Source organism: Archocentrus centrarchus, chromosome 1 (genome assembly GCF_007364275.1).
Source record: "Archocentrus centrarchus isolate MPI-CPG fArcCen1 chromosome 1, fArcCen1, whole genome shotgun sequence".
Classification (NCBI taxonomy): Eukaryota; Metazoa; Chordata; class Actinopteri; order Cichliformes; family Cichlidae; genus Archocentrus; species Archocentrus centrarchus.
The window spans coordinates 8593064-8611662 of record NC_044346.1 but is presented as its reverse complement, the minus strand read 5'-3'; the positions used below and the strand labels follow the sequence as shown (position 1 = coordinate 8611662).

Here is an 18599-nt window from a genome sequence, read left to right as displayed (position 1 = left end):
CAGTTTTTCAGAACGTGAACTCATTTTCCAGTTATAATCCAATTATACTACTGATGCTTCCTATAGTCTCTCAGCAGTAAATCCATCCACACTCCTTGTCCTAACCCTGGGTTAATGAGGTGACCCAGCTGCAGGGGACGGTTGGTAAAGGCTTTTGGCCTGTTTCAGTATATGTGTGTGTGTGTGTGTGTGTGTATGGTTCATAAATCACATTTGAGCTCTACAAATATGATCTTTATAGCAGTATGACTATAAATAACAGCACCGATTGTTGCTGATTTTCCAGGGCACCGTCTGCTGCGCCACTGAATTTTCAGCACAAATTAACAAGTATGTTTTGGGGCAGAAGTCAGACAATCCCACAAACAGCACTCCAGCATCCAAGGCCTGTGGTCAAAATACGTTCTGGCACCTTCACAGAACAAGTTCAATGCAGATGAAGTGAGATACAAATGCATTCTATTCTCAGGGAGTATCTCGAATTTTAAGTTTATCAACAGGCAAAGCTTGTAGCGAAGTCATAAATGTTCTATGATTAATAAAACAATGCAGTGCTCGTGAACACAGTAGTTGCAGTTGATAAAAATGTGCACATCATAACTGAAACTACTGCTGTAACGTACTGGAAAACGAGGCAGTGAGAATCAAAGTGAGCCTAATTCATATATAGCTTACCGTATTCTTCAATTAGTAGACATGAATAGGTGTAAATCAGCTGTACAGTTAAAGTATTTAGTGATGATATTTGCCGGCTTCAGTTTAATTATTTCAGGCTGTTTTATATGTGTAAAAATGATTAAATAGAACCGTAGTGCAATAACCTAACTAATGAGCATCTGTCAAAAATAAATAGATTCCCAGCACTAGCTTATTATGGGCTGGTAGAAATCCAGGGATTTACTTCAAGGTTTAGGTGGAAAGTCTGAATACAGACTTTAATCGACTTTCTCCAGTAGGCTACAAATGTCATGGAAATGAGAACCCCAGTTTCCACTAGACTGACCAAATGAGTATTGCTGTGACAGTGAGTAATGATGGCTGCTCTTAACTTCATATCCTCAAATTTCTCCAAAATGAAACTATAACAAAAAAGCAGTCAAAGCAATCCTGAATCAGATAAGTGGTTAACAAAATGGTTGGAGGGATTAATTCTCTTAACCACTCATCCAGGTTAGAGTGGTTTAGAGTTGGATCCCAGCTGGAACAGGATAGAAGGCAGCGGTACACCCTGGACAGGCCACTAGTTCAATGCAAGGCAACACAAACTGAATCAATTCTAAGTTCAAATGGAGTAGATTCACCTTAGATTCAGATACAGGTAAACATGCTTAGAGATGGTTCATGTGGACCAGTAAAGGGCTAAATAAGACAGGTTTCAGTTTGAGGTTCGGCTTTCTTAACACTGTGTCTGTGTGTATGTTTGTGATAATTGAACCAAATTAGATTAGCCAAAGCCAAACCTGTACTTGATGTTTGCAGATAAGATGTGAATTTGGTATCTGTCTGAACTTGCACAAACCGGAAGGTAGACATCTACCATCTGAACGTTTCCCCTCACAGTCCAGGCAAACCTGTGCCCTGCCAGAAGCCTGAACTAGCATGAGGGGGGGGCCCTGTTGGGTAAGAGTGCCTCAGGTTATCATCAGTCAGTAACTGGTTGGAGGTGAGGGGAGATGAATGAGGAAGCACCAGTGACAAGTGAAGTGGATTTAACATTAAAGTTGTACTGTGTAATAAAACAGTGCTTGTGAGGTGCAGATAGAGGATATAGGACGACTTTGTTTAATTGAAAGCAATGGCCTTGAGAACCTCTGCCTCTATTGTGGTTCCTGTCACTGTCGTATAGCCTCAGCAATTCTGTTTACAGCAAACAGCTCATAAAAATGAGCGACAAGTGACGGCATGCCAGGAACTGATACATAGATCTCAGGAAGGTGAATGAGGAAGCTCACTACTTTAGGGTGAAAGCACTGTAGCTTCAAGAGTTTAACTCTACAAACCTTTCAGAATGATAATAAGTTATGTGCGTATTACTCAGGTAAAGTCATTTTAGGTTTTGGCAAAAGATAACAGACTTGTTTTTATGAACTAACTTCAAGAAACTAATTGGTCTGTACTCTGTTCTAAGGAAAATATCCACAAAAGGCACATCTGGAGGATTAGAAACATCACTGGGAGGATTTAACAAAATTTGTACAAGTAGTAAGGGGGGGGTAGACATGCTTGATGGCAAATGGCAACAGGTACAACCTTGTACCTGTTGCCATTTGACTGCTGACGCACCTGTGTGAAGCTGACTGCAGGTGACATGCTTATTTCCAAGTGCTGACTGACAGGATGGGCTCTGAGCCACTCAAGTGTAACGACATGCACACAACCTTCAAATTCATGACTGTTTTGCTGCTCTAGTTGTTACAGCAGAATACCCAACTGTGCTTGTGGTGCCTCGTGGCACTATGCTTCACCTCAGTGGAAAAACCGGTGTCACCAAGATTCACCCTGAGTCAAGGGGTGCGGCCACTGTACCACAAGTAAACACAACAAGGTTGGCTAATTCCTCCTCTGTATGTTTGCATACACAGTGTCTAGCTACCTAATTTTGTTAAGAAGAAACCAAAGCATTTGTCAGCTTAATTTGTACTTATGCGACCTTTCAGGATAACAAAAACGTGACTGTTACCCATATGCCACTATCCATTTTGTTGTAGTTAAAAAAAAATTACAGTCTGTATGTGTGTTTTTTCACTTACAGTGTCCAAATTAGACACTCTTTAGTGAGAAAATAAGAATAAAAGGTTGGAGTTGAGTCTGTGAAAGCTATTAGTGCTGTGTAGGACTATTGCAATAAGTCAGCAGAAGCAAGACAGAGTTTGTGAATGAGAGGGAAAAAGGTGATCATGCAAGGAGAGGTAGTGAAGGTGGATGAGTTTAAATACCTGGGATCAAGCGTCCAAAGCAATGGATAGTGCACAAGACAGGTGAAGAAGAGAGTGCAGGCAGGGTGGAGTGAGTGGAGATGAGTGTCAGGGGTGATTTGTGACAGACTGATAGCAGCAAGAGCGAAAGGGAAGATTTACAAGAAGGTAGTGAGACCTGCACTAGTGAGACGGTGGCACTAACAAAAAAGACAGGAGGTGGAGCTGGAGGTGGAGGGCTGAAGATGCTTAAGCTTTTCACTGGGAGAGACCCGAATGGACAAGATAACAAAAACAAGTACATCAGAGGGACAGAGCAGTTTGAGTGATTTGGAGTCAAGGAGGCTGAAGATGAATCTGCCAGGTAGGTGGAAAAGAGGAAAACCTCAGAGGAGGTTCATGGATGCAGTGAAGGGCATGCAGAGGGTTGGTGTGACAGGAGGACGCTATAGGGACAGTGTGAGATGGAGATGATCCACTGTGGCGATCCCTAAAGGGAACAGCTGAAAGAATAAGGAGGACTATTTCAATAAGTGGGTCCTGCAGTTTGCTTCTTGTGTTGCAGAATCTGCTCATGCATGTATGTTGCATGCATGCTACAAGGATTTTGATGAATGAAAATTTGTTAAGCCCAGTGACTTTGAAGAGCCTGCTGCCTAATGTAACACAAAATGATTTCACACTTCCAGCATGAAGAAAAAGAATCCAGTCTATAGCAGCCAGAGAGCACCAAATCACTGTTAATCTCATTCACATGATACAGCAACGAGTGATACAGCCTACAGTAATCCATAAGTGGACAAAAGTAGAACAAAATCAGCTGAACTGGTAAAAAAAAAAAAAAATTGTCATGATATTGTCTTTTTTTCAAGCTTTATTTTTTTTCCAAGGTCCTTTGTACTGATAAAACAGCTTATGATAACATTAGGCTTATAATACACGTGGGCTGATGTTGAAAACAGGGAGTTTGGGCTAACTTAGGCTCAGCAGAGCAGTGGGTTTGTAATCTCATTGATGGAAACTCTGTTATTTTCAAACTGTTAAACACTACAGAGGCTTCTAATTGTGGTGATAATTAGGGGCAAAAGGAAGCAATATGTCAGTTAAAAAGCAAGCAAGTCTTAAGAAAATAAACTGCAGATGTTTCATGAAGAATAGCCTACATTTAATGCCTTTTACATTCACACAAATGTCTTCTTGGAATCACATTTAATTTGCATAAATCTGTTTTAAATGTCAGCCGTAAAGAAACAGACTGTTATTAATATCATTTAATGTTATAAGTGAGCTTCACAATGGGTGGTGAAGCTGAACATTCAGCATGTGTATCACGCTTTCCCCTTTTTATGATCAAATATCATTATAGGTATAATGGCACAATTGTAATTTAATTAGTTTCAATTCAATTTTATTCATATAGCTCCAATTCACAACATCAGTCACCTCAAGAAGCTTTATATTGTAAGGTTAAAAACCCTATAATATTAGAAAGAAAGCCCAACAATAAGACAACCCCCATGAGCTGTGTTTCTTTAAGCTTTGCCAGAGTCCTGGCACAGAGAGACCAAAATGCAATTAATGAATTATCATTGTTGAAAGGTATATCTGGGGGCATACCAGATATACAGTACCTATTAAAATTTATGTTCTAGTAAGGCCTGAGAATGGCTAATTGTCCAAGTTACAAACAAAACAAAAAGTAGACAGAAATGAAGGGTAATAAAGCCAACTAACAGCCTCTTGAAGACATGAAGACTGGCCAAAGTATCTGTGCCTGTTTAAAAACAAAGTCCTACCAAATACAGAACAGCACACGCACTCCTCTGCTGTCAAGTACTTGTCAGTACAGCTCTGTTTAGAATTACTCCAGCAGGAAATCAAAATCTGTTCAGATATTCTTCTGTTGGCTTCTGCCCACAAATAGCTCAAGCTAAGCTCACCTTCTAGTATTCTATTGGGAAGGAGACTGGATCTGCTTACGGAAATGTTCCTTAAACCCACAGATGGGACTCCAGGCCTAACAAGCAGCAGCAGTACACCTAAATACTGCTCTGCATTTGCAACATAGCAGGAGCATAGCTGCCATCTCTTCCATACCTTAAAGCACAAAACCAAGGTGCTGACGATACTGCCAGAGGCCAAAACAATCCACAAGCAACAGCGGTTACTTTGTTGGGTGTTTCTACTGTATAATGTTTTATATTGGTAATTACACTGCTAAAAAAAACAACCGGGTTCATTGTAATTATGTGCTGGCAGACTTACAGTCACAATGCTTTCATCGATAGATTCTGTACACTCTTAGCCTTGTTTACAGGATACTTTAACCCACCTATTGTAACATACTTGAGAGCAGACAGTGGATCTCTGTTCTTGCCTTTCACCTCTAAATACCATTTATATAAGATTTAAAACCTCATAACGTATCTGACGCTACCTTTACCAAAGACAGAATAGTTGTCCATGCTTATATTTTAGCTAGTTTGTAGCAGCTTCTGTTAACACAACAAAAGCAGGTTTATGTTCTGTCCTTGCAAATCATTACATTACCTAACTTTGTCTTCGTCGCTGGTTGGTTCACTGGGATTCACAGCAAAGATCACACAGCTCCTTGGTTCTTCCTTCAGCGCCTTTAAGTGCAATAATGGCGTTTTTGATGTTTTTAATTGTTTTAGCATGCTCCTTTTGAGTGTCTCTTCATCCTAATATAGATTGTCAGCACGAGTGGTGCCAACAACTTCACAGACATGACTAAATTGGTGGGGATCTTTAGATCATAAAAATATACTATTTCACATTGAAGCGCTCATGAGATTCTGTGGGTATTGAAGAATGGAAGCAAAGGCTAACAGCACAAGCTTGAATATTTTTCCTACAGTTCTCAGTTACTAAATGGTTGATAGATGCCAAAGTTTGGGAGAGCATGTCAAAAAAGGCTCACTCATTGTCTAGATCCAATTTATGTTATGGCATTTGTATAATTTAAATAGAGTCACATGATTTGATTGCGTTGCTGTGCAAAGCAAGAAATATGAGCTACCGTCACCTTAGAAAAATTGCATTTTTTTTTTTATCAACTCCCCGCCCCTCCACAAAAAAGGAAAAAAAAAAGTACTGCTGCCATGAATAAAAGTCAAATCTATGGTAATAGATCTGCAATATGCAAACATCTCCTTGACTACTTCTCCTTTAAATCTTTGTGGCTTCTCGATGATTTGTATCCTAATTACTTTGGTGATCCCAGAGGTTTCCTCTTAAAGCACCATAAAGCCTTGATTATACTCTTTTGTGGACACAGACATGGACAGCTGGAGACACAATTGTCATTTCTGTTATACTTTTTTAAAGTCTGCTGCCAGGGGCACGAGTGTAGTTGATGCATTGTAATGTAAATTCTCCGTGGACAAGTCTGCACGGTGGGAGACATGAGGACGTCCGCATGGACCCTTGCACTTGCTATCTGTTGTAGAAACTTACATCACTCAGACCCGAGCGGATCCTCGCCGACTCTCGGATGCGCAACATATAATCAATGAGTTTAAAGTGATCTGTTTAAACTGAGTTATCTGAGCGACAGCTATGAAATCTGGTGATGATATTCTTGGTTACACTGCGAGACTAGATTTACTAAAGCAGAAAGGACACTCAGTAGACTCAATGGGTTTGTGTGGAAACATTGTTTGCAGCAAAGCCTGATATCAATATAACTCCATAGAGCTGAAGGCAGCACGCCTGCCCTTTTATCCAGATAAGACTGATGCAACTGTCTGATATATGTTCCAAAGCCAAGATAGAAAAGACGTCATTTGAGGCTCAGATTAACAAACTAATCCTTGAAGTCATCATAACTTTTAAGGTCATGGAAAAATAGAGAGACTTGCTCAAACACAAAATCCTTTACACCCCTGAACTTTCACACAGTGCACCCATCAGGTCAACATTTCTATTTACTGTGTGTGTGTGTGTGTGTTAAGCCTTAATCGTTTTTTATCCTTCCACGTTTGTCTATGTGCATTTACATTCCTGAGCAACACCAGTACAGTACACATACAGTACACTGGCTGTACTTTATCTTCTTACAGAATAGTTGTGGGGTAAGAGTTTTAGAGTGATGTGTTAAACTGATTTTACTGGTAAGCTTTTCAAGCATGAGGTAACACAATATTTCCACTTTGGGGAGTTGGTACCAATAAATCATGTCTCCTTTTTTTCTAAAAGAAAATGAAGTAATCTCCCTGCAGAGCTGCTTTTTTTAAACACAATTTATGACCTGCTCTTTACTTCTTTGTACCCTCACCTCTGATGCTTTTTCTTTCACCAGTTTCTCCATCATCCAATCCAGTGGCAAAAAAAAAAAAGTCATATACAGCTTATCCAATTGATCCAAATGGGTGCTTTTCTGTTTGGCCATTTACTCAGCCAGTGTGATTGTTTTTGTCATTTGTAGTTTCTGTTTTTAATGCTCCCCTCTGGTATGAAGTGTAAATACGTTAATACCAGAATCTGCTTCTGGATAGACTTCAGTTAGCTGTCCTGCTGATATCTTAGTACTCAAGCCTAATGGGAATAAAGAGGAAAGATAATATAATTAAACAACAATGGCTGACATTTAATTCTGCCCTGTTACACTGGTTATTCAAGGAGTTGTTTCACAACTTGTCATTGATGTTCTTACATGGACTGGTATGCTACCGATACATACGAAGTGGTTTCACATTATCCAGCTGATGAACAGGTACCACGGATGTAGCAGCACTCACCGTAGTGCACCAGCAAAGCTGAGTCAAATACTGCAAGATAATAAATATGGATGTTAAAAAAACAGGTTTTAAAATCATTTCAAGAGTCTTCCTTTAAAATGTTTGAATGTGGATGAGCATGTAAAGAACTGACAACTAGTCACAGTAAACTCTTGGTATTTGGTAACTGAGTTTAATATTGTTATGCCCTAATCAGCACCAGAGCATCATCCTTAAAGGGAACTGAATATGCTCCGAATATTGGATATGACACCAGAGTAGCTTTGCAGGATGTACAATTCACAATAATTCTTACTTATCTCATACTTATACTTACTGGCACAACCCCCTCAGTTCATGCACCTTTTTTTCTGATTGGCTGCCCCTCTTAAACAGAAGGTTTAAACAGGTGGGTGTGGCTACTGTGCTAACAGTCTGTGTATCTAAAATGACCATGTTAAGGATATCACACAGAGCCAAGATTAATATTATATAATATAGTCTAAAATCAAGCCTTTAGAATGCCTGAAGCACAAGGTTTTGGCTCATGTGTATGTCATTCGCTGAACTCATTATTTTCAACTTTGGCCATGTTTAATATGAGTACAGACCACGGTAATAGAACACAAGAAAAGCACATGTTCCCTTTGAGGAAAATTACTATGGAGTTTACTTTTTTACCTCATTTATTATACCATTACACTTATCAGTTTAATTGCAAACAACTGGGAAATAGTGACATAAGTCCAGTGAAGTTTGATGGAGCAGAAATCCTAGCAACAAGCCAAAAGTAGAGTAGGATGTTTTTGTCTAAAGCTCCTCAGCTTTCTTGAGGTCGTTATTATGAATAAAGTGGATCCAAATTGGACAAATATATTTCATAACTCAGCTTGTGTAGGCCATGTCACCGCTCTCCAGATTTTCAAAATAACCTTCAAGTTGCAGTAATGCGGAGCGTCTTTTAACTTTTCTTAAGTAGCCAAGTCACGGTAGTTGTGTTTCAGGACTCCCTGCATCTTGCTTTGAGAGAATACACAACGCTATCATATCTGGGTTTTGTCATGCACTTTGGGTGTAGAGGAGTGAGCCTTTGTTTACAGCAGATTGTGAATGAATGGTGGCAGTCATCAGCTGCCAGCTATTTAAACACCATATTTTTCTGTCTCTGTCACTTCTGTCCTTTCCCCTTCAGCTTACCTCTCACACTCGTTCTCTCTCTCTCTTCACTCTTGCTGCCCATCTCTTATCACAGGGGAGGACAAAGGTTTATGTGGGCCTCTCATTCTGTCTCACAGTGAGAGATGGCTGCAGTGTATTGTGGGTAACAGAATCCAGCTGTGTTGTAGACTCTGTGTTTGTGTGTGTGTGTGTGTGTCTCTCCCGGCGTGTCAACATGTGCAGGAATGTGTACGTGCTTGTGTGTATGTTCAGAGCTGTGTGCGGTTCTGCTCTGCAGGTTGGTGTGTGCTGAACTGTTCGTTGTCATGTTTTGATGAGGACGTTCCTCTTTCAACATGCAGCCTTATTGCATTCATCTAGCTGAGGATACGCTGCATGACAGCGGAAAACAGTCTCATTTAATTATACCTCTACAAACGAGTAAAGAGAACTGGTTTTGCAACTCCACGTTCTGGGACTGCAGCGCGATGCAGGACTGATTGTGTGCACTGTGTAAATCCTCCCCGGTTTTTGACTGCTGTGCTTAATTTGGTGCTTGGCAGATTCTTGGCTTTATGATGTGGGCACCCAGTTAATATCAGACAACAGAAGACAGGGAGGGACTTAAAGTGCTTATGTTGAGATTGAACTGTAAGCTTTCTTCATTTTCCTCTTATCCTGTCATTTCTTTCGAAATTTCAAAATACACGAGGTGTTTGTGAAGCAGAAATTTAAGAAGCTAACTTGTTTTCCATTTACTTGACTGAAATTAGTGACGGCCAAAACTTAAAGATGTCGAAGGCAAAGCATGTGCGTTCAGGTTCCAGCAATTTATACTGCAGTTAGGTAAATTTCATAGGTGTTGAAAAAGTGATTGTGAAAATGAATTACACCAAATCGAGCACAGTATTGAACGTACAGCTGCAGGACAGCAGCTACATCATCAGCAAAGCTTATTTTAAAAGTGATTTAGTAAACAGGCACAAAGAAGCCGTGTATTTTGTATTGTATATTTTCTTATTGTGAAACATGGTGAATGGAAACAGCTCATGAAATGCTTCTACAAGCATCTAAAATTCAGAGAAATGTGAAAATAGGACTATTAATGCTGATAAGACTAAACTAAAATTCATAAAAAAAAAATAAGCACCTTTCAGACATGTACTACTTGGGATTATTTTGACTGAATGTTAATGTGTGTCTGTCTCATGTCTGAATCAGCATCTGAACAAAACAAAAACCAGTACACAATCAAAATAGGAATGCTACAAGGTCAAGTGCAGTAACATTTACAGCATTTGCATCTGTGGTACCTCTACCGTGGTTCTCTCCATTACTGCTGAGATGTCCGAATAAAGGTGTGAGGAACTTAAAGTGTTCCAACACCATATTTTAATTCTAAAAGTAGTACTTGCACAGAGATTGTAAACATGCATGTCCTGACGTTGGTCTGTTGGCAACAGCAAAGCCTCAAGATTACACACACACTTGGTTTTGCAAACAGATGTTTTATAAAAGCTTATAAAGGCTAGCTTAAATACTGTAATACTGTAAATACTATTACTCTTCTACTCATCTTCCAGTCATTCCTCTCCTGTCATCACACTATTCACTTAGCCAGTGTGTCAGAAGTAGCACCCTAAAGGACTGACAGGCAGCAATAATATGACTTCACACAAACAAAGATCCAGATTCTGGAGTGGAGTGTCTCTTTAAATCAAGACATCCTCCCCAACAAAGCCCATCATAGCAGGAATAGTTCAGTGGAGCACACTGTCAGCTTGTAGGCCTTTTCATTGTATCCATTAGGGTGTGAACTGAGGTTTGTGTCTGTAGCTTAATGTCTTTGTTTTTGCTCCCACTGGTACTGGTTTGGTGACAAAGGCAAAGGAATGCCAGACATACATGTACATATTTTTTTTTACTGTCAGTTAGCATATAGGAGGTAAGTTATCCTGTAGTTACTCTGATTGTAAGTTTTATATGTGAACATCAGAGTTAGCAATTCATGATCCATTATGCAATTTATACAAATGTGATGTGGAACCTGGAAGCCTTCACTGCTCATTCACAGCACCAGACTTTATTTTACTTTACTACTGAAGCAGTAGCTGTCTTTTGCCGAGCACGTGATTTTTATTTTTTTTTAGTATAGCTAAAATAGAGATTATCACATAGTAGACTGGTGACCTCCAGGGAGTACCCCACCTGTCATCTTGTGATAGCTGGCACAGGCTACAGCATCCCTGTGACCCTCAATTGGATAAGCAAAAGAAAATATATTGTTTTGTGGGATAAATGGTCCAAAATGATTACTCACAGCAGTATCCTTATGTCTGAAGTCATCTCTTTAAATTGCTCTTTAGGTTTTTCAGCTCAAAGGTCAAACACAAGTTAAAACCACTAGGATATACAGACTCACAGCTTTGCACAGCAATTTAATTCATAATGAAGTCTTTTGTCTTATCGGGAAGTTTTCTATCAAACAGCAACAGTTTTGTTCCCTTTGTCAAAAACTAGTCAAGTAAACAGCTTCCCGTGTAGATACAGTAGACCACCAAGTGACAGTAATGATGCACCTTACAGCTTGATTTTCAACTCTGATGAAGTTTAAGATTTAAAAGAAAAGTTAATGTGCTATGAAAAAAAAATGTATTAGTATTTGACACACTCATTTTTTCCTTAATAGATTTCCCTGCCATTTTCATGTTTTGGCCCAAGCAGACACATGTTATAGTAACAAAACTTTGTAATTCCCAGCTTTCTAAAGCCAGACATTACTCAGTGGTTTACAGCAAGTTACACACATAGAGAAGCATGTTATTCACACTCAGAATCAGTTGTAGCCCACCTCAATGTTTGTCCTGTTGTCACTCACATGTTTGCTGTCAGTGTGCGGTGGTGTGTATAAATGGCATTAAAAACATGCTGATAACTGGTACTCAGAGACCAGTTGGTTAAAATGTGCCTCTAGGTTAATAGAGAATCATGGGAGGAGCAGGTTAGAGTATCTTCCTTACCAGGACAATTTTGGTTCTTAATACACCTAAATAAATAAATCAAACTCCTGTGTATTGCTCAAAAGTCTGTCAGCACCACTTCTTTCCCCTCATGTCACAACATAAAGAATTTCCCAGAATGTTGCAAATTCCTGCCTTGCTCATGTTATGAGGTGAAGGGAATAAATGGAGGAGACATAGGGCAGATAGGGAAGAGAGGTATGGGCCCATGTGTGTACTCCTGACTTTAATAAAACATCTCAGGTTTCTCCTTGACTTCCGCCTCAGGAGTCCTGGAAAGGGCAGGAGTGTGAGCATTTAACAAATCCAAACCAGGCCAAGAGAGTGGAGGGGAGAAAGAGGGAGGTGAACGAAAAAGGTCTCATGAAATGGTAAGGATGGGGACTAAAGCACACAGTGACAAATTATGTACTATATTAGGTGAATTGTAACATAATTTTAAAAAATAACTACATAATTATCATTTTAAACAATCACACATCAGAAATTATTCCATACTCGATACAGGCACACTATTAAAACTTCTTTACTGACTAATCAGCAGTATCCTTAACATAGGCAAAATAATTTATTATAGTAAAACAACCTTCATTTAGTACAAATGAAACATTTCATTTACCTTGGAAATCAATGAAACCTTCACTCTCCATATGTTTACCTTTCTTAGCTACATTATATTGCCAAAAGTATTCACTTGTCTTCCTTCACACACATATGAACTTGAGTGACCTCCCATTCTTAATCCATAGGGTTTAATATGATGTCGGCCCACCCTTTACAGCTATAACAGCTTCAACTCTTCTGGGAAGGCTTTCCACAAGGTTTAGGAGTGTTTATGGTAATTTTTGACCATTCTTCCAGAAGCACATTTGTGAGGTCAGACAGTGATGTTGGATGAGAAGGCCTGGCTCACAGTCTTCACTCTAAATCATCCCAAAGGTGTTCTGTCAGGTTGAGGTCAGGACTCTATGCAGGCCAATCAAGTTCTTCCACGCCAAACTCTCTCATCCATGTCTTTATGGACCTGCTTTGTGCACTGGTGCGCAGTCATGTTGGAACAGGAAGGGGCCATCCCTAAACTGTTCCCACAAAGTCGGGAGCATGAAAGTGTCCAAAATGTCTTGGTATGCTGAAGCATTAAGAGGACCTCTCACTGGAACTAAGGGGTCAAGCCCAACTCCTGACAAACAACTTTGCACCATAATCCCCCCTCCACCAAACGTTACACTTGGCACAATGCAGTCAGACAAGTACCGTTCTCCTGGGAACTGACAAATGGAGAAGTGTAATTTGTCACTCCAGAGAACACATCTCCACTGCTCTAGAGTCCAGTGGATTTTACACGACTGCTTCCGATGCTTTGCATCATGCTTGGTGATGTAAAGCTTAAATGCCGCTGCTCGGCCATGGAGACCCATTCCATGAAGCTTTCTACACACTTGAGCTAATCTGAAGTTTGGAGGTCTGTAGCAGTTGACTCTGCAGAAAGTTGCTGACCTTTGCACATTATGTGCCTCAACATCCGCTGCCCCAACTTTTACATGGCCTACCACTTCATGGCTGAGTTACTGTCAGTCGCTTCCACTTTGTTATAATCCCACTAACACTTGACTGTGGAATATTTAGTAGTGAGGAAATTTCACAACTGGACTTGTTGCACAGTGAGAGCGACCCATTCTTTCATAAATGTTTGTAGAAACAGTCTGCATGCCTAGGTGCCACAAGGTTTTTATACACTTGTGGCCATGGAAGTGACTGGAACACCTGAATTCAATGATTTGGATGGATGAGTGAATACTTTTGGCAATATAGTGTATTGGGTTATTACATTAAAGGGACATAGATCCTGATGAAGTGCTTAGTGTTTTTTTATGCAAATAATTTGTTATTTTTGGTCAGCTGCATAGACAGGACGTATCTTTATTCTTCCTACAGAGTATGAAAATTTATTTTCAGTTGATTTTCTCCACAGTTTCCTGTTGTGGTTTTTTTTTTTTCCAGTACGATAAAATTTGTGTAACGTGTCTGTCAGCAGGGCACATGTGCCCCGGATATGTTTGTATGTAGTAGACTTGTGGTTGTGCGTGTCCTGCTTCATTGCAGCAGACTGGGTTTCACGGGCTAAAAACTATGCCTTAAACACAGGAAAGTGGCTGAATCGAATTCTTACCTACCCAAAAATAGTCACAGTGGGTGGCCTGTGTTAACTTCTCACTTAATCTATGGGCCCTGATCCTTGGGGAGGATGATCATTACAGATATGAAAAAGCAAAACCACTATAATGAGGCTCTACATGGATTTGTGTTTATGGAAGCAAGGAGAAAGGGTTTGTTATTTAGCTTAAGTACATGTGTGTCCATCTCATTGTACTTTTCTGTATGTCTGCGTTGTTTGAGGCTTGAATTGCTTCCTAGGGACATGTTTTATGGAACTTGCATTTGTAGTTGAACAAACAGAATTAGATTTTGAGTACTAGGTTGAAAAAATGACTTCTTGCATAATGTTCATTCATTTTATGCAGTAGTGATTTAAATTAATGGTAGAGCTGTTTACAATTGATTGTTTTTTATGTTTCAAATTGTCTTTTAAACATGTCCAGCCCAGCAAGCAAATAATGATTGACAAAACCATTTTTATATCCCTCTTATGTCTTTCAGAGTTGCAAGCCTTTCATCGCCATGTTACAATACTTCCTACTCGCCGTCCTGTCTTCTGGACTGGTGTTATCCTCTGACTGCCCAACAGACTGTAACTGCCCAATCCAGGGGTCGATATTCTGCATTCATCTTCCAGCACTCATTGTGCCCCATGTCCCAACCACCACAAAAAATCTCTACATCTTCAAGAATGGCATCAAGACTTTGTCCCAAGAAGACTTCAGAGGTCTGGTGGAGTTGCAGATGTTAGATCTGAGCCAGAATGAGCTTACAGAGATTCCGGATGGTGTATTTGAGATGCTGTCAGATCTGAAGAACTTAGACTTGTCCTCTAACCACATTACCCACATATCCAAAGGCAGTTTTTCTGGGATGGTACAACTGGAGAGGCTGTATCTCCATGCAAATCGTATTCAGAGCATTCATTTGGAAGCTTTTGAAGGTTTAGAGAAGTTGCTAGAATTAAAGTTGCAAGGGAACCAGCTAACCTCTCTGCCATCTCTGCAGTTCCCCAGTCTTCTCCTTTTAGACCTCAGCAGCAACAACATCCCAACCTTAAATCCTTCAGACCTCCAGACTCCCCACCTGGAGACACTTAAAGTGGCCTCTCTAAAGCTTACTACTGTGGATGAGGATCTCATAGCTTCCCTGAAGAATCTTCATGAGCTAGATATTTCATCAAACCAGTTAGATGAGGTGCCCTGGGCCCTAAACCAGGACTTCCTAAAAGGGCTGACCAAGTTGAGCCTAGCTGGCAACCCACTGGGTGAGCTGAGGGTGGAGGACTTCCAGAAACTGTCTGGGCTACAAGAACTGGATCTCAGTAGTCTTAATCTCCAGGGATTCCCCCCCAGTTTTTTTCATATATTTCCCAAGTTGAAAACCCTGACAGCAGCTGAGAATCCATTCAACTGCTTGTGCCCGTTAGCCTGGTTCCCTGTCTGGCTAAAAGAGCGGAAAGTGACTCTTGGGCGACATGAGGAGACCAGATGCCACTTTCCTCTAGTTAATGCTGGGAAGATGCTTTCGGAGCTGGAGCACAAAGATTTTGGATGTCCATCAACCACAACAGTGCAGATGGGCTCTCCCATTGGAAGTACTCCAGTTTCACAGATGCCATACACATCTCCAGCGACCCATACCAATGCTATTCCTCCTCCACTACTACCTAGTGAAGAAACTATCTCCCCAAAAACAGAATCTCCAGTCTTCCCGAGCTCCACCAGTGGGGAAAACGAGCACTTTTGCCCACCAAACATCTGCCTTAATGGTGGTACTTGTAATTTTGACCCAGTGGGAGAACTTGGTTGTTTGTGTCTACTGGGCACATATGGTCTCTACTGTGAAAATCTCAATGAGGTTCCTGAACCACCAGAACATTCAGCAACTGAAGTTTCTGTAGTTACCCCCGAGATGCCTGACAAACTTGATGCTATCAGCTCACGTCAGGTGACCTCCACATCAATCCTTCTTGATCTGCACCGCTTTATTGAGACACAGCCACATATTCGTGGAATCAGGTTGACCTACCGTAACCTCTCAGGGCCTGACCGCCGCCCCATTATATTGAATGTTCCAGCATCCTACCCTGAATACACTTTACGTGGTTTGAGACCGAACTGTACCTATTCAGTCTGTGCTAGTCCTTTGGGAGAGAGAATCAGCTCTAAGGCCAACAGTTCTGCTGAAATTGGGTCATGTACAGAGGCTCGCACTGATGGGGTTCCAGTGACATCCTTGGAGCCATGGGTGGAGACAAAGTCATCTATGACAAATACTCTCATCCCTGCTTTAGCTTCTCTGGCACTGGTGCTGGGATTGGCTGTGGTGGCTGGGACGATCATCTGTCTGCGGAAGAGGAGGCATGCCAATGCTGGATTGGAGCTGGAGCTGGGCCCTGCTGATCCTGATCCCATGGAACTTGAGGGGATAAAGGCTTGTCTGGAGAATGGGGGAAATGGTACAATACCCCTCAAACAGCCGGAGATCGATCATTGTTTCACTCCACAGCCGTCTCCATATTTGCAACAAAATGGGGGGTTGGACTATGAAGCACCCTTAGTGCAAGGACACTGCCCTTCAAATAACAATGTAACATTGTTGAAACCATCTTATTTTTAACTCTTGGGAAGATTTTGGAAAGACTGTCCATCTAAAGTTCCTGATCTTGCTATGGCTCACTTAGTGATTAAAATCAAATTTTCATTCCAAATATCCCAAAATTGAAAAGTGGCACTTACACAACGAAATGGAGGATTTCTTTTGGAGACGCTGAATAATGAAATTAAGATGACATTATATTGGAAGTTTGCTAAATCACTGTGGGACAAACAAATTGGAAGTTTTAAAGTCATCAAGCAGGGTTGGATGGTGGTGATTAAATTAAGTGCAATTGACTAGAAAGGTCTTAGTAGTGAACTGAAAACGGAAGTGCCTTTTGCATTGACACAACTGTACCTGACAGTTCTTTTTTAAATGTCTTTGTTTATAAAAAAGAAACAATGTGACTGAGTCGTAATCCTGTTGCTGGATTTAGGAGATATGGTATGGGGCTGAGCTTTTGGGCTACAGAACTGGATCACATGTCATTGGTCTACATGAAAACACTCGGACCACACGTCCCAATACAAACTGGAGTTTCAACCAACCCCAGCTCTGCACCATGGGGATTCTAAAAAAAATCTTGCACTGAACAAAAAAAAAAATTCAGATTTTCCTTTCCAATGTTCCACTTGCAGACTGTCACAAGGTTAATGCTCAAAAGGAAACGAAACTAATAAAAAATTTGCAATAAGCTGAAGACCATAGGAGCTGTATGAACTCTGTAATTTGTTTTTGAAACAAAACTTGCAAGTTTCCTGCACACATCTGGATTGTTCTGACTCAACAACTATAATTCTGCCACATCTCACAGCATTTGGCTATTGTGGGAAATATATTTGCTGTGAAAAGTAAAGGGGAATGAACTTTGCCTGCATTGTTCTGTGCCATCACTGGCAGATTGTTAGGTTTAGTTGATATTATGATATTCCATTTTTGTTCTGTGTTTTTGTATTTTTAGCATTTTTTTTAATTCACTATTGCTAATATGTGTTTAAACAGTGATTGTCTTTGCCTTAAAAAAACATGCATAAATCCTTGATTTTGATCATTTTAAGGTTACTTGTAGCTAAAACTGTCCCAAGCTGAATGGAGAAGTAAATAATGGCTTAAGTTCACTGAAGACCAAATCCAAAAGCAGCCAGCAGTAGTTAAAACTCTCAAAAACTCAACCATCCTTACATTAAGTACAGATTACTTTTTACATTTTTTTTTTACCAACATATGTCTGAGGAACTCAAAGTCAATGTCAGATACTTTAGTTTCTCTGCCAGGTTTGCCGACACTCCATAAAGACACAGTTTAAACAAGCCTCAGACTGTTTTTGAACAACAAAGATTCCAAAACTGTTTAAAGGCCTTTTGCCTCAGAGCGCACTCCTATAAAGCAGCACACATGTGCCAAGAAAAGAAGTTTAGAGATTTGGAGTTTAAAGCACTAGTTTTCTCTTGGGGCTGCTGACTGTATCGTCTCAGAGATATCGTCTAGACAGTGGCCCCTTTAGCTTTTTGTTCACTTGTACCCTCTTACTTGTCTGCCCCTTCACTTTAATCATCATCATCATGTGTTTTTGGTCAGCAACGATTATTGGCTTGTGTACTTGCAGACTGTTTTGCTTGTTTACTGCCAACCAGACTGTGAAATGTAAAGGCTAAAAGCAATATAATCTATTTTCTGTCTTTATTTTTTATTTTCTGTTTGGGGCTAGGGTTTAAATGTTTTATTTTTGCCTTTGTGTGTGTGTGTATATTATATATATATATATATATATATATATATATATATATAAAAATTTTTTCTGAAAAAAAAACATGAAAAGGATTTATATTATATCACTGAGTATAATAGGTTTACACAGAGCAACATTACTGCAGAGCCTTACTGATATCTTTTTGTGTCATATTACATGCTGATGTGGATTTCAAGAACAATAGAGCCTTTATTTTGTCTCACAACATATGGCATTATATTAAATTACAAACTAAAAATGAAGCAGTGTGTGTGTGTGT

General features: G+C 40.1%; 1 protein-coding gene across 1 annotated transcript in view; it reads left to right on the top strand.

Moving 5' to 3' along the window:
• LOC115778729 (vasorin-like) overlaps nt 1-18329 on the top strand; it is a 32421-nt gene extending 14092 nt beyond the window's left edge. Inside the window, exon 2 of the mRNA XM_030727046.1 lies at nt 14491-18329. Within this exon, the coding sequence (XP_030582906.1) occupies nt 14512-16611 (2100 nt within the window). The 5' untranslated portion in view covers nt 14491-14511 and the 3' untranslated portion in view covers nt 16612-18329. The remainder of the gene's footprint in view (nt 1-14490) is intronic.
• Nucleotides 18330-18599: the final 270 nt, after the last annotated feature.